The 15,674-nt window shown below is 47.2% G+C and overlaps 4 protein-coding genes across 10 annotated transcripts in view; 2 read left to right on the top strand and 2 right to left on the bottom strand.

Moving 5' to 3' along the window:
* LOC120953429 (phe13-bombesin receptor-like) overlaps positions 1-1,605 on the bottom strand; it is an 85,750-nt gene extending 84,145 nt beyond the window's left edge. The window contains exon 1 of the mRNA XM_040373337.2: positions 1,009-1,605. The gene's annotated coding sequence lies outside the window, so the exon portion shown is untranslated. The remainder of the gene's footprint in view (positions 1-1,008) is intronic.
* A 92-nt stretch (positions 1,606-1,697) lies between these two features.
* On the bottom strand, positions 1,698-13,412 carry LOC120953432 (uncharacterized). Of its 4 annotated transcripts, none has more exons than XM_040373344.2 (2): positions 13,247-13,412; positions 1,698-2,618 (listed from the first exon to the last, which is right to left on the bottom strand). In XM_040373344.2, the coding sequence occupies exon 2, from the start codon at positions 2,532-2,534 to the stop codon at positions 1,758-1,760; it is 777 nt and encodes a 258-aa protein (XP_040229278.2). In that variant the 5' UTR covers positions 2,535-2,618; positions 13,247-13,412; the 3' UTR covers positions 1,698-1,757. The 4 variants fall into 4 exon arrangements, 3 of the variants coding, with proteins under 3 accessions (XP_040229278.2, XP_049466925.1, XP_040229279.2); XM_049610968.1 differs by having other exon boundaries at positions 13,311-13,410; XM_040373345.2 differs by lacking the exon at positions 13,247-13,412 and adding an exon at positions 9,225-9,398.
* LOC120953431 (mitochondrial dicarboxylate carrier-like) lies at positions 8,626-13,108 on the top strand. 2 transcript variants are annotated; one of them, XM_049610967.1, is made up of 4 exons: positions 8,628-8,821; positions 11,023-11,272; positions 11,738-12,157; positions 12,228-13,108. In XM_049610967.1, exons 3-4 carry the CDS (start codon positions 11,745-11,747, stop codon positions 12,670-12,672), a joined length of 858 nt encoding a protein of 285 aa, XP_049466924.1. In that variant the 5' UTR covers positions 8,628-8,821; positions 11,023-11,272; positions 11,738-11,744; the 3' UTR covers positions 12,673-13,108. The 2 variants fall into 2 exon arrangements, with proteins under 2 accessions (XP_040229277.1, XP_049466924.1); XM_040373343.2 differs by lacking the exon at positions 11,023-11,272 and having other exon boundaries at positions 8,626-8,821.
* On the top strand, positions 13,181-14,995 carry LOC120953430 (mitochondrial dicarboxylate carrier). 3 transcript variants are annotated; one of them, XM_040373339.2, is made up of 3 exons: positions 13,181-13,273; positions 13,820-14,271; positions 14,358-14,995. In XM_040373339.2, exons 2-3 carry the CDS (start codon positions 13,856-13,858, stop codon positions 14,803-14,805), a joined length of 864 nt encoding a protein of 287 aa, XP_040229273.1. In that variant the 5' UTR covers positions 13,181-13,273; positions 13,820-13,855; the 3' UTR covers positions 14,806-14,995. The 3 variants fall into 3 exon arrangements, with proteins under 3 accessions (XP_040229273.1, XP_040229275.1, XP_040229274.1); XM_040373341.2 differs by having other exon boundaries at positions 13,200-13,273; positions 13,844-14,271; XM_040373340.2 differs by lacking the exon at positions 13,181-13,273 and adding an exon at positions 13,342-13,434.
* Positions 14,996-15,674: the final 679 nt, after the last annotated feature.

Genomic DNA, 15,674 nt, shown 5'->3' with positions numbered 1-15,674 from the left:
CCTACCAAATTGCCTAATGATTTGCAACTTTGTCAGCACGTGGTACGATTCTGAGGAAAGCCACCACACGTGGAACCGTTTTATACAGCCCAACACTCACACGCAAAAAGTGCGCCGGAACGGCTACGCCTTCCGTCATCAACGAGCCGGCCTCCTGTCAACTGCAGCGCACTTCAATTGCGGGCAATAAATAAATTCGCACATCAACACGGATTCGTGGGCGCAGAACCAGAAGCACGACACTCGGGATGGGGTGGGGGTTAATCCGGACCGAAATGAATGAAATATTGCACAAACGGGAATGTCATAAGAAAACACACCGGGCCATCGGGGTTCGGTGGCTTTCAGCAAAAATGACAGCAGACAACAGTGACACCGTGACCGACACGGAATGACGGTCCCGGGGGTATGAAATATGGGCCCCTAAAAGAAACCGGTACACACGCACGGGCGAAGATGTATATTTAGCAGGTCTCCATGGAGTTCCGTAGACGGTCGTCTAGGATTCTTAACCTTCACGGCTCCCGCTACGCTGTCCTATCCGAAAGGCACGACCTAGGTGTTTGCCGGTAGAATAGGTATTCCATGTGTTCCACACGCCAGACACAACCGATCCGGCAACAGCCTATCTAGCGACACGCTAGACGCTAGGGTGGCAGCGAGACCATGCCGTAATGAAATGTTATCTCTGACATATCGTGTGACTTTTACGAGGGTTTTTTTCCAACCTTTCCATGCATTTCCAGGGTGCAAAAAGACAGCCATGGGACCTGGATGGAAATATCCTGTGCGCGAGCGATTGGAATTAAAGGTACGGCACAGTAAACAGCAAACTTGACATTGAAATTGCTACATCCTGCACCCTACACAATCATCACTCGCGATTGTAGTAACGGGCATGTAAACATGGGTCTGTAATCTAACGTACAGGGAGAACAAACACCGGCTACTTGTGGGAATGGGATTTACACAACACATTAGCACGAAAGTTTAAGTGAAACGACTTACCGCCCCGGATGCTTCGGATGCTTTTGTTGCTCCTTTTGGGGTCGCCATCGGTATCGATGATCCTTTCTAGTGCGTTTGTCACGTAGTGTGTGTGTATATAATGCACGCCACTTCCATCCTTTCGGCGAGCACGGCACGGCAGCGAAGACGTTGGCAACATTATTGCACGACCTTTACCGCGCACTAAACCGCAACCGTGTGCGTGGCAGTTTCGTACGGTATTGGCTTCATTAAATTTTAATAGACACTGCCTGTTGGCAAAAAAAAAAACAACAACAACAGCAGTAAGGAACGTATGTGTCGCCGCGTTCGTCACGATTCGACAGCGGAATGCAAGCGCCACACCGAAAATGATTGCAGTTGGAATTTGGCACACGACGCCGCACAAGAGCGGATTTGGGTTTTCCCTCTGTCAACGAATGCTGTATTTGCAAAGGCAAAAGAATCACGTACGACGTCAACGGCTACTAGATGCTATGCGGGAAAAGGCTATTCCTTCTCAATGTTTGCCTCTACTCGTTCGGTTCAGTTAAGGTACAGGGGTTCAACGTATCAGTGGTGATAGCAGTTTTTCAACCACACTACATCATTTCCTTCGCAAGAACGTGTAAGTACGTCTACCGGTTGATGCAGTGACTTTTCTTTCCATACAGAGCTCTATCCACACATACACACACAAACGCCGTAAATTATTACACTTGGCATGCTGCCAAACACCGTCGCGTTCGATTGCGGTACTGCTGGCGGTATTATAGATTTTTTATTCCCACCTCACCGGGCACATAGGTCCGTACCAGCCGGTCGTGCACTTTGTAGAGCAGCGTTTTGGCTGGTTCGCGCAATGCGCCCAGCAGCGGGTACGAGGTGGACTGGCGGCGGTACACCGTTAAGATACCGTCCAGCTCGTGGCTGGCACCGGACGGGAGCGGTCCCAGCCCGACGATCACCTCCGCCAGATCGGCCAGGAACGTGCACAACCGTTCGTAGCATTCCGACACGTTCACCTTCAGCACGCAATGGGCGGCCGCCGGCTGGAGTGGCAGCAGAAGCCGTTCGACAAAATCGATCACAGCATTTTCACTACTTCCGCCGCCCATCATGGCACCGAGGCAGGTAAGATCGTCCACGATAATGAGTGTGGTGCTGGTGGGGCCAGCCTCGGCCACCCGGTCGCTGATAAGCTGCAGCAGTGCCGGTCCGGCCGTAGCGCCCCCGTACACGGCCGCCAGCACGTCGACGATGCGCAGCTGGCCCGACTGGATGGCGGATGCGGCGTTAAACGTAAGCTTCTGGCAGGCGGCGGTATAGTGGGCGGCATTGTGATGGGCAGCGAATAGTAGCACACGATTGTCGCCGCTGCGCTTGAGATGGTTCGTCAGCAGCATCGCGAGCAGGAAGGCTCCATCGACACCGGACTGCTCCTGGACGAGGGTAACGCGCGGCGGTGCCTGCTGTGGCGGCGTTTGGTGGTCGTTCCTGCTGCCGGCGATTGGCCAACCGCAAACGGACAGTATGTCCCACGCCATGCTGACGTACGGTGCGGTGGTGGGTCGCTGTCTGCTGGAGGGGGGGTTGGGTCCGTTTGTACAGCCGGTATTAGCCGCTCGGTTCTGTGGAGAGAAGATACATTAGTTTCTAGCGTTTCAAGCCGGGGAAGGTTAACGACTAAAATGTGTAAATGTGTGTTGCTTGTTTTTGAAGTCACGAGCAGAAAGTAAAAAAAAAAAACAAAAAAAACCATAAACCATAGTGCCACCGGCTCTCTAACCGCAACGGAAGCCAACCGGAAAAAAAAACATAGCCCGGAGTGGCGAACCCTTGAAAAGGGGTTGTTGCGGTGCGTGCGTAGTGGACCGTCGGATGGGTGTTAATAAGCTGCTAAACCAGAGCGAACCAAAAACCAACATGAGATCCGCATGCGTGAAGTAAACAAGGGTACGGGCACTTTTAAATATATTTGCCTCAAACAGAAGCGACGGGTCGTGGTTCCTTTCCCCCCGACGTTTAGATGATTTGTGTGAGCTTTAGAAAGAGGGGGAAGGAAAGATTTCAGCAAATTCAACCAATTTCTCATCTTTATTTACACCGCACGGTTCGGTACGGCTTTCACGAAAATAGCTCCAGAATGAACGTTATCCTTGACCCTCCCTCCCTCCCTTCGCTCAAGAATGTTTTATAGCGTACCAACCGTTTTGTACGCAATCGTTACCGAGATCCATCTTGTATCAACAAACCCATTTTTGTCCATGGCATCGTACCGTACCTCGAGCGCACCCCGGCCGTGGGTGCCTCTGCGCTTGTGTTTCATCAACTTGCTATGCAGTGAGCGGAACGAGCGACGACAGTGCAATCTTATGCGTGGCAAAAGCGAATGGCTTCCCGAATCGCATTAGAAAAGAGATCCCCGCACGGTGCAATGACAGGAATCCAGCAGCAGCAGCAGCAGCCGGGATATAAAATTCAATTTATTTTCCAGCTCACATTCCACACCAATCAGCCACTCGCTGGCGCGCTCTTGCTCTCTAAATCCCGATGGCAGGCAAGGGCAAACCGGGTGTAACCCCGGCGCTGGACCAGAGCAAACCAGACACCACCGCGCACCGACAACCGAGTGCATCGGTCTTCCCTCCTCTTGTGTTGCGATTCTTTGTCTTCGTTTACGGACACAAGGACACGGTGGAAATAGCATTTCCAATTTCTCCTGTTGTCTATAGCTCCGCCGATTTTCCATGCACCCCAAAAACCGTCCATCAATACAGAAATCTACACCACGTGGCCAACGTTACAGTGGACTTTAAATGGTGTTCACGCGTCGGTACCGATCGTGCGGGATGCTTGCGAGCGTGAGAGCGAGAGAGCTATGACGGAAGTGGATGGTGTGTAAATATTTTAAGAACATTTTCCAGTCCATCTCATGAGTCAGCTATGCATTTCCCATGGTTTGGTCACGAAATTGTAATTAAGATGCACACACGGGCGGCAAAATGGGGAAACCAATCGATCATGCCTCCGCCTCCCCAATCGCTGACTATTTCTTATCATAATATTGGTAGACAGTGCGTCCCAACATCCCGCGCAAAGGGCGCACCCGGAAGAGTCGTGACAGATGAGCCGTTTCACAGGCGGCTTACAGTTCCGGCTGGGGCACCGTCAGTCACCTCAATTTACGATATATCCCCCAAAAGCGGGGGGTTTTTGGTTGAGTTTTTGTTTGCCGCCGGGCTGCTGGGTGAAAGCGGGTGTATGATGTAGCCGCACACACTATCGCTACAGATAAGATATACCCGCGAGTTTTATGGTATCAAGGGGGGGGGGGGGGGGGAGACAAAACCCTTACAGGTGGTGTGTGTGTGTCTGGGCTTACACGAGCGCTCCAATCAAATGCGCTCTATATCCAGCGCGCGTAGTAAGAGAGCAAACGGTTGATTAGCAATTCAGGAGCCCTGTTTACCGAAAATAGCGCCCTGCTAGCGGGCAAAACTTTCTGTCAAAGCTTTTGTATTCATGGGGGAGTTGGAAGGCACTGAAATGGCTTCCTTGGGTTATGTTATTCTAGTTCCCGATGCGAAAAAGAACTCGAAGAATTATTCAGTAGTTAAGACTCCCCCTGGTGGGGAGGCAACCACCACAGAGTGGAGTACAAAAACTTTTGCTAACCTCTGCTGTTTGCGTCACATACAAAAAATAGAAGAAAAAAATTACATACGCACATCCCTATTCGCGTGGTTGCAACTCCACCCAGCCCACCATTGGGTACGCAAACAAATCTTTAACCGCACGTGTGGAGAAACTTTTTGCCCGTGCTGGGGGGAGGAGTTTGTTTTTCCCTTTGCTCTTAACGAGTCGATAATGTGGACACTTCTTCTGCCCTTCCCGCCGAAAATGGGGTTTGGCAAACTTTATATGGATCTTTCATTTGGGGGACGGCTACTGCAGCATGGGTGAACAACTGGGGAGATTGGGAAGATATAGCACCCGGCAGTCCGGGCAAAGATAGCACCAGCAACTCGGGTAAGATGAGTTTTTGTTCCCCAGCTGGACAACCGACAACGAGTCCTTCTTTAATGAAACAACGCACACAAAAGTGGGCAGCAGATTATCTCTTAAAACCTTCTTTGAAGCAAAATGGTCTGCTCTTTCTTGGACTGGTGGACTATTTTCGTGGACGGTACCTCCTTCTTTGCGGCTATCTAAAACCCGTTCCACTAAAGGAACCGTCGTCAAGTGGTCCGATTGCGACAGTGGTTCGATGTGCCAGCACTACTGGAAGGATCACGATGATGATGATGATAATGATGAGAAGGATGATGCTGCTGACGATGATACCATTTTTTTGTGGCATGGAAGCGGTGGCGGCTTCACGCAATCGATGCGTTTGAATTTTGTTCAATTTTTCGCTTCACTGGAATGCACTTGATTCTGGGGCACCCGGTAAATTCCGTCGATTTTCTTTCGGAGTATCCATCCAGCATGTCTGAGATTCAGTTTCGTTTGAACCATTTTCCACTGGAGCGATATGCTTATGGCCATTTTGTTGTTGCTGCTTCAATCCGTTCAGTGCTTTGATAGGGCCTCCCAAAGAGGATTCGTGGAACTTGATCTAAATTTTTGATTTAGTTCGTTCGTTCGTAATAAGCAAGCAGGCAATTGGGGGCATTTTGTGCATGGTTGGTGAGCTTTTTTTTATCGCAAACACCGTAGATATCACTTTGTTCATGGTTTCACTATCTAAATGAGTAGACATTTTACAATTATGCGCCGAACGTTTAGTTTTAACGCTTTTGTACTACATCTTGATAGTGTCAATTAATACAGGGGTTTACCGAGTCAATTTCTAATGTCAACGACATGTTTCCATTGCTTGCGAGATGTTTGTCTACAGCTGTCAAAAGTTATAATTGCATCACAATATTTTTTTAGTGCTTCCACATGATTTTCAACACGTCTCAAGCTGGGTTGAGCTTAACAGTTCTTTGTGATGTGTTGAAAATCATGTGTAAGAACTGAAATTTTATTATGATGCAAATACACCATTTGACAGCTGTTGAAATACATTTTCTAGGTGGTGAATAATGATGTGCACATACAAAAGTGACTTGGAAGACCCTGTAAGATCAGAACTGCTACTGCTTTCTTACCCAATATACATGTGTTGCTGTTTGTTTAGCTCAGTCCTTGATTACTTCGCATAATTTGTAGCTCCTTTATTATTCATGTTTACTCTTCATCAATTAGCCGGTCTCGTAGTACAGTCGTCGACTTAACAACATGCCCGTCATGGGTTCAAGCCCCAAATAGACCGTGCCGCCATACGTAGGATTGACTATTCTGCTATGGGGGGAAATCAATTAGTCACTGAAAGCCAAACCCACAAGAGGTTAAAGGCAGGCCTTTGACCGACAACGGTTGTTGAGCCAAAGAAGAAGAAGAAGACTCTTCGTCAAATTAGACAATTTCATCCATGTAGTTGAGCAAAATGTCTACCAATATTGATTAAAGACTGAATTTTCGACACTTGTTAGGATATATCATCTAATAGCAATTATTAAATACTTATTAGACATGTTTACGACAGTAAATCCAATAAGGCTTATTAGACACTTTTTGGCGGCTATTACATTATTAGCTATTAGCTATTATAAATCTTATAAGACACAAAAAGAGAACAATTCGATTCAATAATTACACGGAATCTGTCAATCAATAGACAGTTATTGGGATCTGTTGTTTTTTGTTTAAATCTGGATGGACATTCATAGCTTGTATTATTTACAATGAGGATTTTTTGGTCCGAGAATATCTCAAGAACAGGAAAATGTATATTAAACAGGTCTAACAAATCCTAATTGTGGTAAAACTGTACACCAATACTATTGTTATGACTAGTACACAAACGAAATATATATGATATAAGTACTAAAGATACATCCTTTTCCTAGCTGGCGTAGTGATCTACGCGCATTCATTGCCGGCCAATGCAGGCTTACGAGACTTAATAGTAAGAAGCAGCATCCGGATAGCTCTTTACTTGCATACGTTCCAGTTGGGAATCGAATCAGTTCGGGCTTGCAGGAACCGACGTATCCATCTAATGACCAGCGCCAAGGTATATTGTGATACAGCATTATTACACAATTAAACTTCCCGAGACCAAATAGAAAAACAACTAAACAATGCTGGGACGAACGTATTATGTGTCCGGCACGATGAGCAGGAGATCGTCATTTTTCAGTGGGTAACGCGTGACGGGATGAAAATATCACTGTCATCTCACGAGTGGATGGCAGGGCGGTCAAACTGGTCAAACAGCAAACTAAATTTGTAAGCTCTTTAATAAGTGGATTTAGCTGTGCATACCCAAATCCTCGCATTAAAGCTTTCCCCGAAGATTATACTGACTGTGTTGAATTGGGGAAAGGTTAGGTAAACTAGAACAAAGAACATCCTACACGAAGGCTTAGGCGGAAAGTATTCAATAATCCACCCGTTTTGCTTGGATGGAAAATGTCCCGTCACCTAACGCATTGAACCATATACTGAAAGGAACGCTTCATGTAAAGGTGGTACGATTGCGAGTGATTGCCATAAATAAATAATTTCATATGACATACAAATTTGGCTCTTTACGGTATAAACACGATAGAAAAACCAATCGATTCATACATTTATAAAACTCAATTTCATTCCCGCGATGGTGGTGACACGTGTTTGGGAGGGATAAATAATAGACAAAAAGGGAAAAAAAAACGAAAAAACCAAACGAATCCCGCAAAGTGCTTTGCTCTTATCACATCTTCTCACGCCGCTCACGGTTAAGGGTGGGGGACATTTTTTCACCAAACAATTTTGGGGTGGAGATGAGGGACGGGCCCGGAAAATGGTTGCGTCAGCGTCAAAAGGCACACACACGCACATGTGGTGTCGGCTGTCCTGTCGGCGTTCCACACGACTCTGCCAAGCAGCAGTCAATTTTCTTCGACCGATTGACGTTATCTTTGGCGTAGGATGAGATGAAACGCAACTGAAAAGAAGAACACAGTGAAATGCTCACCTCAAAACCATAGCAGCCTGTGGATGAGTATGAGAGAAGAGACAGCAAAAAGGCATTTTTCCTAATGCAGATTTAATCCTTTCCACTGTCATCATCGTGTCTTATCGAGCTGTCCCTGATTCCCAGCGCCATGTGCTCTTATTGGTCGGCCTGTTGGCGTTTTGTTGGCAACCCGCGCGAGAAAGTAATGATGATGATGATGAAGGTGATGATTCATTTTGAACAGTCTGGTGGAAGGTCTACCAACATCATAATCTGTCATCAATCAACCAAAGTGTAGCCAACCATTCCACACGCACACGCCAACCATGCATTGCAGCCAATTGGTGCGTAATGGGACGGTAAAACGTTACCAAAAATCAAAAATGAAACACTCTCAAAAACGGAAGCAGCGTAACGGCGAGCAGAAGATCATCCCTATCATCGCATACAATGTGCGTCAGAGAAGTAAGAAAGGGGGGGAGATGGAAATAAAGCGAAAAAAAAGAACATTCCCCCCGCTAAGACTGGTGCCATTCCAACATATTGTCACTGACAGAAAAGTCGTCAAGCGATGATAAATTTAGCAGCCCGGTCGTCCCGGTGGATGGGTAGCTGATAAGTTCTCACTTCAACGCCGTGAGTCGTGCTGAGTGGGTGTGCGCCTGGCGCAATTACAACTCCAACCCCCCCACTGAAATCGGAAGCATCGCATCGGAATCTGACCTTCCCGCCCAGAGTTCGGTGGAATCGGGGAATTCGGTGTAACGACCTGCAACAGCGGTAAGTACACAGGTGCAGTCATATCCGTAAAGCAAATGAAGCGAAAAAGTATAATTTTGTGAGTGATTGCCGTTTGATTCCGGTTACTAACTTAATCGAAATCGATTCGTTAGATTACCGTGTGAGTGTGTGTGCGTGTGTGTGGTAGGGGCAGTTAGTAACAATACAGCTCGTAAACAAACCCTTCAACCATCGTGCTACCGTGTGCACGATTCAAGGCAAAACGATACGACCATTCCTTAGTAACAGCCGGTGGAAATACGCCAGCAAACCGGTCAATGTGCTAATGTGGAATGCAAACACAGCTCCGGCTTCTGGTGCCCACCCTCGGACACAGACGGTTGGTGTAATGTGTAGCACCACGAAAACCGCGTTTATTGAACGATTAACAGGGTACACTTACCGAAAAGGTCAAATTATCAGCTGTCCGCTAAACGCGTATTTATCCTGTGAGCACTAATATTGGGCGGTGCGGGCGTGCGTAGGTGCGCGCGCGCGCTTGCACATTTGGTGTGTTTGTTTAGAACTTGGTTGGCTCGTGGTTGTTTTTGCAAGTTTGTTTTGATTTTGCGTTTGACGTTCCATTGGAAGGTTGGATCATGCTGAACTATGGTGGGTTTACCGTTCCGCCATCTTGAATCAAGCCAGATGGTACGAGCCAGTTTGATACGGCCGTTAAAATTTCGTTTTACTACATACATTTTGCGTAAAACTGAACTGAAAACTTTAAATTATTATATGAACGCAAAAAAAAGAAAAAAAAAAAACACAAATGGAATTTTCAAACAGTATTTTATCAGATAATTATTTGGAGAGCAAAATTCTTAATTCCAAACAAAATTTCACGAAGTTAATTTTTAACTGAAATTCACAATTGTATTCGAGTTACGCGAAAATTGTCTGCGAAACTTGAATGAAAGCATTATACAATTATGTATGTACAGGCGGTCCCCTAAATAATGGGGATCGAAAACGGCTGCAAAATATCGCGTATCTGGAATTTTTGCGTAAGTCGTATCTCGTAATGTGTAGCCAAAATATTACAAACTTTCGTGTAATTTTGCAAGCAGAGAGTACAACAGTTTTGAACCATTTGAAATGGTTTTTAATATTCGATCGATATGGAAATTATTTGGCATCTATTATTTGGGTATCTCCAAATTCACGTTTAAGAGATACCGTGTATACTACCTGTACTTGTATTGATTGCATAATCATTATGACATTTTTTTAATATTTTTGTCACCACGTTTTTGAAAAGTTGAATATTATGCTCAATTGTTTTATTTTTTTGCTGCACTGGTAGTTCCCTGAGTTACGAGGTTTTCTAAATTTGACAGATTTTTGTGCAAAATGTACTGATTTGACAGATTAGTTATCAAATGCAAAACAATTTCCCATTCGGCCAAATTAAAAAAAAACAATTTTCAGTAGTCTTCAAAATTGTAATCTTCAGTCGGATTGTTATAAAATAATGCAATTACAGTAGAACGTCGATTATCCGGGGGCGGATTAACCGGCGGGCGGCTTAACCGTGCGCATAAATGTGACAGATGTTCAAACGTACAGCGAACATTTGCAGCGATAGTCAAGTGGGCACCAGATTTTTGTGCAGCTCTGAGGTGTCTAAGGGTATTTTCGAAATTCATTTTTGTTCATGAACAGTTGTTAAACCTATAGTTATTGATTAAAACAATATTTTACTAACGATTTATTTAAGTCGATTGATTTAAGTTTGTTCATGTTCATTTTTGTTCATGAACAGTTGTTAAACCTATAGTTATTGATTAAAACAATATTTTACTAACGATTTATTTAAGTCGATTGATTTAAGTTGGATTAATCATAAAACTAATAAAAAACTAGTAATAAAATAATTTTTATATGAAAATGATATTTCTTGGACCATTATCCGTGCAAATCGATTAACCGGCAACCGTCCGGACCCGAGCTGCCCGGATAATCGACGTTCTACTGTAATAGCTAAAACCTGCCATCAAAGCACATTTACACGAAAATCAGCTATATTTTGGCAGAAATCCCCTAGATTCGACGTACACACACAACAGAGATTCGTGGTTTCTTCTCGGTACGCATTAATAGCGTATCGCGGGAGCAACCTGTACATGTTTTGTGTTTAAGTATTTAAGCGATTTTCTTCTAAATTTGAAAATTGTTCTGCATCGCCAACAAATTTGCAGTGAAACTTCGCGCACTTGCCGATGGAGGTGCACCCTAATGTCATTAGCGGTGGAATTTGTTAGCTGGGTCGGGTGGCTGCCAATTACGTCACGTTCCCTTCTGGTCGTTCATAGAAAAGCAGTCGAGAGTGTTCGTCACCGTTGCTGCCGTCGCCTGTCGCCATCGTCGCCACCGTCGTCGTGGTCGTCGTCGTTGTGTCGTATTTTTGGCCTTAAACCTCCCCCAGCCGTCCCCCTCACAAGCTACCTGGTAAGCCTAACTTGCATCGTGGTTGGTTTCGTGGTGATGCATCCCCATTATCTTCCGCAAACAAATCCGGCGTGGTGGTTTTATCTAAAAATAACGTCTCGCCACCTGCGCTCGCGTAATAGCAGCCGTTTTTGTTGCTGTCACCTACGACCGTGGTGGTCATGACCTACCGACAAAAAGCGAACTTTGTAATGCCGTAGAAAACCGTGGGGGCCCGTGTACCTCTGGCTCAACCGCAAGCGACGTGTGTGTGTGTGTGTGTGTGTGTAGGGTTTTATCATATTGTACACTTTGTTTACATCCCACTCCCTTCGCGTACACAGTGTGACACAACACTTGTCAGCTGATTTCGGTCGTTGGTAGCGCAGCGAGCGCCTACTTCCACGACCTACTTTGCTTGACCAGCCACTGTGTGCACACATGCCAGAACATCAGACATCAGAACGGCTATTCTCTCATTTTCAGCCACAAAATGTCCGACGACAAGAAGAAGCGTGTTTCGTACTGGTACTTCGGCGGATTGGCCAGTGCCGGTGCGGCCTGCTGCACCCACCCGCTGGATCTGCTCAAGGTTACGCTGCAGACGCAGCAGGAGGGCAAAATCTCGCTGCTCCAGCTGACGGGCAAGGTCGTGCGCACACAAGGCGTACTGGCGCTGTACAATGGTCTGTCCGCGTCACTCCTGCGTCAGCTGACGTACTCGACGACCCGGTTCGGCATCTACGAGGTCGGCAAGCAGGCGATGGGCAACGACTCCGGCTTCCTGGGCAAGGCGGCCCTGGCCGGTGCGGCCGGAGCGGCCGGCGGTTTCGTCGGCACACCGGCGGACATGGTGAACGTGCGAATGCAGAACGACATTAAGCTTCCGGTGGAGCAGCGAAGAAAGTGAGTGACTGTGTCATAATTTTTTGCATAACATGTTGACGAGTGACCCTCTTTCCCTCTTTTATCGCAGCTACAAGAACGCCGTCGACGGATTGTTCCGGGTGTATCGGGAGGAAGGATTTGCCAGGCTCTTCTCCGGCGCGTCCACCGCCACGTCCCGCGCCGTGTTCATGACGATCGGACAGCTTTCGTTCTACGATCTGGTGAAGGATCTGCTGCTGCAATCCGGCCACTTTGGTGACAATCTCACCACCCACTTCCTGTCGTCGCTAACCGCGGGTGCCATCGCCACCACCCTGACCCAGCCGCTGGACGTGCTGAAGACGCGTGCGATGAACGCGAAGCCGGGCGAGTTCAGCGGCGTCTGGGACATTGTGCGCTTTACGGCCCGGCTCGGCCCGCTCGGGTTCTTCAAGGGCTACGTGCCGGCGTTCGTGCGCCTCGGGCCGCACACCATCCTGACGTTCGTCTTCCTGGAGCAGCTGCGCATGAACTTTGGCTACCTGAAGCCGTAAGCGCGGTTCGGTTCCCCCTTAGGCTGTGTGTTGCGGGCCATGCAAAAACAACCGTGCCACAACCATCACACACATACCCACTCACCTCTACTATCCACTAACGATTTACCGGTTACGGGTTACCGTGAGCTTTTAGAGCAATTTTGACACATTCCACTAACGAACAAGCATCAGTCACGAGTCACACTCGCGTGTAGGGATTTGGCATTGCATCGAATGCAGTTACCGTGCAACGGACGGTATCGAACATGTTACGGAGGTTTATACATATTTTTTGTTTGTTTTTCTTTTAATTTGCGCAAAAAAAAGAACTAGAATTTTACGACCGTGCAACCTACTCACACAAGCGACGGGAAGTGCAAAGAAGGAGTAGCAATAGTGAGGTACGGGAAAAAAGAATCCCAAAAGGAATCGCAATAAATATTTATCAACGTTAGCTGCGGTGCATGAAATCTTCGCTCGGTGTGTCGTATGTGCGGGACGCATTGTCCATGTTTACCTAACCGTTGTTTACGTCAGTGTGCGAGATAAAGTTAGTTTTGACGTAGCGGATGCGGCGTAAGGCTGTTCGTACCTGTTTAATCGTGTCCTCGGTGAAAAAGTAAGTGAAACGGTGTGTGGGGCCGCTTGCCACTTACCCCGGCAGGCCGTGCACCAGCCGGTGCTGCAGATTCGGCCTTTTGGCAGTCGAAAACAACACACGGAGCGCGCAAAGTTAGATAAAATTGTGCGATAACAACACGATATTGACAATTGGATCAGGTGATTGCGGTCGGCTGTCAAAAAAATCCGGTGCACAGTGGTCGCAGGCGGTGCAATTTGGGCCAGCGTTGTTTGTTTACCTTGAAACCTGGTTTGGAGATAGCGATTGCTAAAGTTAAGATAGTAAAGTATTAGAAATTGTGTTAAAAAAAATGAGAAAGAATAGTATAACAAGTGCATTCCTGGTTCTCTCGTTGGAAATCTATTCGATGTGTTTGCAGCTTGATGGTCCCTGTCCGAAGACCACTGTGCAACGATTACACCGACCGACGGTGGTTGTACAGACTATTCGGTATAACAGAAACGGATATGTAGATGGCGCTGGGCGCAGGTGTCATACAATTTTCAAATAACCGTTCTACCGCGCTGTGAACTGTGCTCGCAGGTGCTCATTTGTTTTCACCTCCAGATTCAGCCCCAAATGGAATCGAAACGGCTGGAAAAAACGTCCCGATGGTACTTTGGAGGATTAGCCAGCGCCGGAGCGGCCTACTGCACGCACCCGCTGGATCTGCTGAAAGTGCTCTACCAAACGGACATTCGCACCAACCTGTCGATGGTGCAGCTGTCGCGCGAAATCATCCGGGACGATGGTGTTACCGCTCTGTACAACGGAGTAACGGCGGCGGTGCTGCGCCAGCTAACCTATTCAACCACACGCTTCGCCATCTACGAAATAGGCAAGCAGTCGGAGTACGGCAAGGATTCCGGCTTTCTCGGACGAATTATGATGGCCGCGATCGGTGGCACAGTGGGTGGATTTGTTGGCTCGCCGGCAGATCTGATCAACGTGCGCATGCAGAACGACGTGAAGCTACCGCCAGAGAAGCGTAGAAAGTAAGCGTAGTTTAGTTGTTGGTAGCAAATAGTAACACGCAGCATCGGACGAATTAGTAACCTTCACGCTTCACAACAATTTTCAGCTACAAAAATGCGCTCGACGGCATCGTTCGTGTGTGGCGCGAGGAAGGCTTCCGGCGGCTGTTTGCCGGTGCGAGCTCGGCCACCGCACGCTCCGTGTTTATGACGATCGGGCAGCTAACGTTCTACGACCAGGCAAAGTACACGCTGTTCGAGACGGGCCACTTTACCGACAACATCGGTACGCATTTCCTGGCCTCGGTCATTGCGGGCGGCATTGCGACCACGATGACGCAACCGATCGACGTGGTCAAGACGGTGATGATGAATGCGAAGCCGGGCGAGTTTAGCAGTATCGGGGCGATCCTGCGCCACATCAGCCGGCTCGGCCCGGTGGGCTTTTTCAAGGGATTCGTACCCCGCTTCATCCGGCTCGGGCCGCACACCGTGCTTACGTTCATCTTTCTCGAGCAGCTGAGAATTAACTTCGGTGTGCTGAAGGCACAGTAAGGGGGAAAGGGGCACTGTTCCGGTACGGTGGTAACACGCGCCAGAGGAGCCTCGGCTGTTGGCTCGGTATTTAAAACAAAAAAAGTAGCACCAAATAGAAAATGTGATTGATAGTTTTTGTTAGTGAAGGTATGGACTGATACAGTTAGAATAGTGTTTTTGATAAATAAAATCATAAAATTTAATTTCATATTATTATCGTTCATCTTTATTTATCTTGTGTCGAGTATTTATCATGTTATCCACGATTTTAAAAGGTAAAATACGAATGTTACGTTAACTATTCATTTAAAAAATCAAACGCAATGCATTTTGATAGCATAACTTTAGGCGCAAACCGCATTTCGCTTGCCATTAATCAGTTGATACATTATTTTCTAACATAATGTTCATGCTTAAATCCATCTTTCTGTGCTACTGAAGTGTATCGTAAACCAATCCATGCACCGCGGTTTACCCACGAACACTACGGTGAGCCAAAAACCTGTTTTCATCACACACAACCAAACGCCCTCACCGTGTGCGTAGAGGGTTGTTTGACAGACAGAGCTTTCAGAATGGGGCGAGAAGGGCATCCGGAAAGCTTCGGAAAACCAGTTTTCCCTACCTTCCCTTATGTGTGTGTATGTGTGTGTGTGTGTGTATACACGCATACACAAATGGTGTCGCACCGCGGTTTGTAAACAGGCGATGCGAATGTGTATGTGCGCGTCTGGTTGCTACGATCCCATCACCTTTGCGTGTATGGAACGATTCAACACGCCCCGTCCCGCTCTGGCACAACGGTACAGGGGTCGCTCCATCGCTGCACGTGCGCAAGGGATGGAAAGCACACTCTACATCGGTTCGAGCAGGTATGTGTGTGTGTA

Source organism: Anopheles coluzzii, chromosome 2 (assembly GCF_943734685.1).
Source record: "Anopheles coluzzii chromosome 2, AcolN3, whole genome shotgun sequence".
In the NCBI taxonomy this organism is placed as follows: domain Eukaryota; kingdom Metazoa; phylum Arthropoda; class Insecta; order Diptera; family Culicidae; genus Anopheles; species Anopheles coluzzii.
This window is presented reverse-complemented; position numbering and strand designations above follow the sequence as displayed.

Excerpts from the sequence above, each read along its gene's own strand:
- LOC120953432 (XM_040373344.2), bottom strand. The coding sequence starts at position 2,534 with ATGGCGTGGGACATACTGTCCGTTTGCGGTTGGCCAATCGCCGGCAGC.
- LOC120953430 (XM_040373339.2), top strand. The coding sequence starts at position 13,856 with ATGGAATCGAAACGGCTGGAAAAAACGTCCCGATGGTACTTTGGAGGA. Across the intron at positions 14,272-14,357 it reads CCGCCAGAGAAGCGTAGAAA|CTACAAAAATGCGCTCGACG; the intron begins GTAAGCGTAGTT and ends AACAATTTTCAG.
- LOC120953431 (XM_040373343.2), top strand. The coding sequence starts at position 11,745 with ATGTCCGACGACAAGAAGAAGCGTGTTTCGTACTGGTACTTCGGCGGA. Across the intron at positions 12,158-12,227 it reads CCGGTGGAGCAGCGAAGAAA|CTACAAGAACGCCGTCGACG; the intron begins GTGAGTGACTGT and ends CTTTTATCGCAG.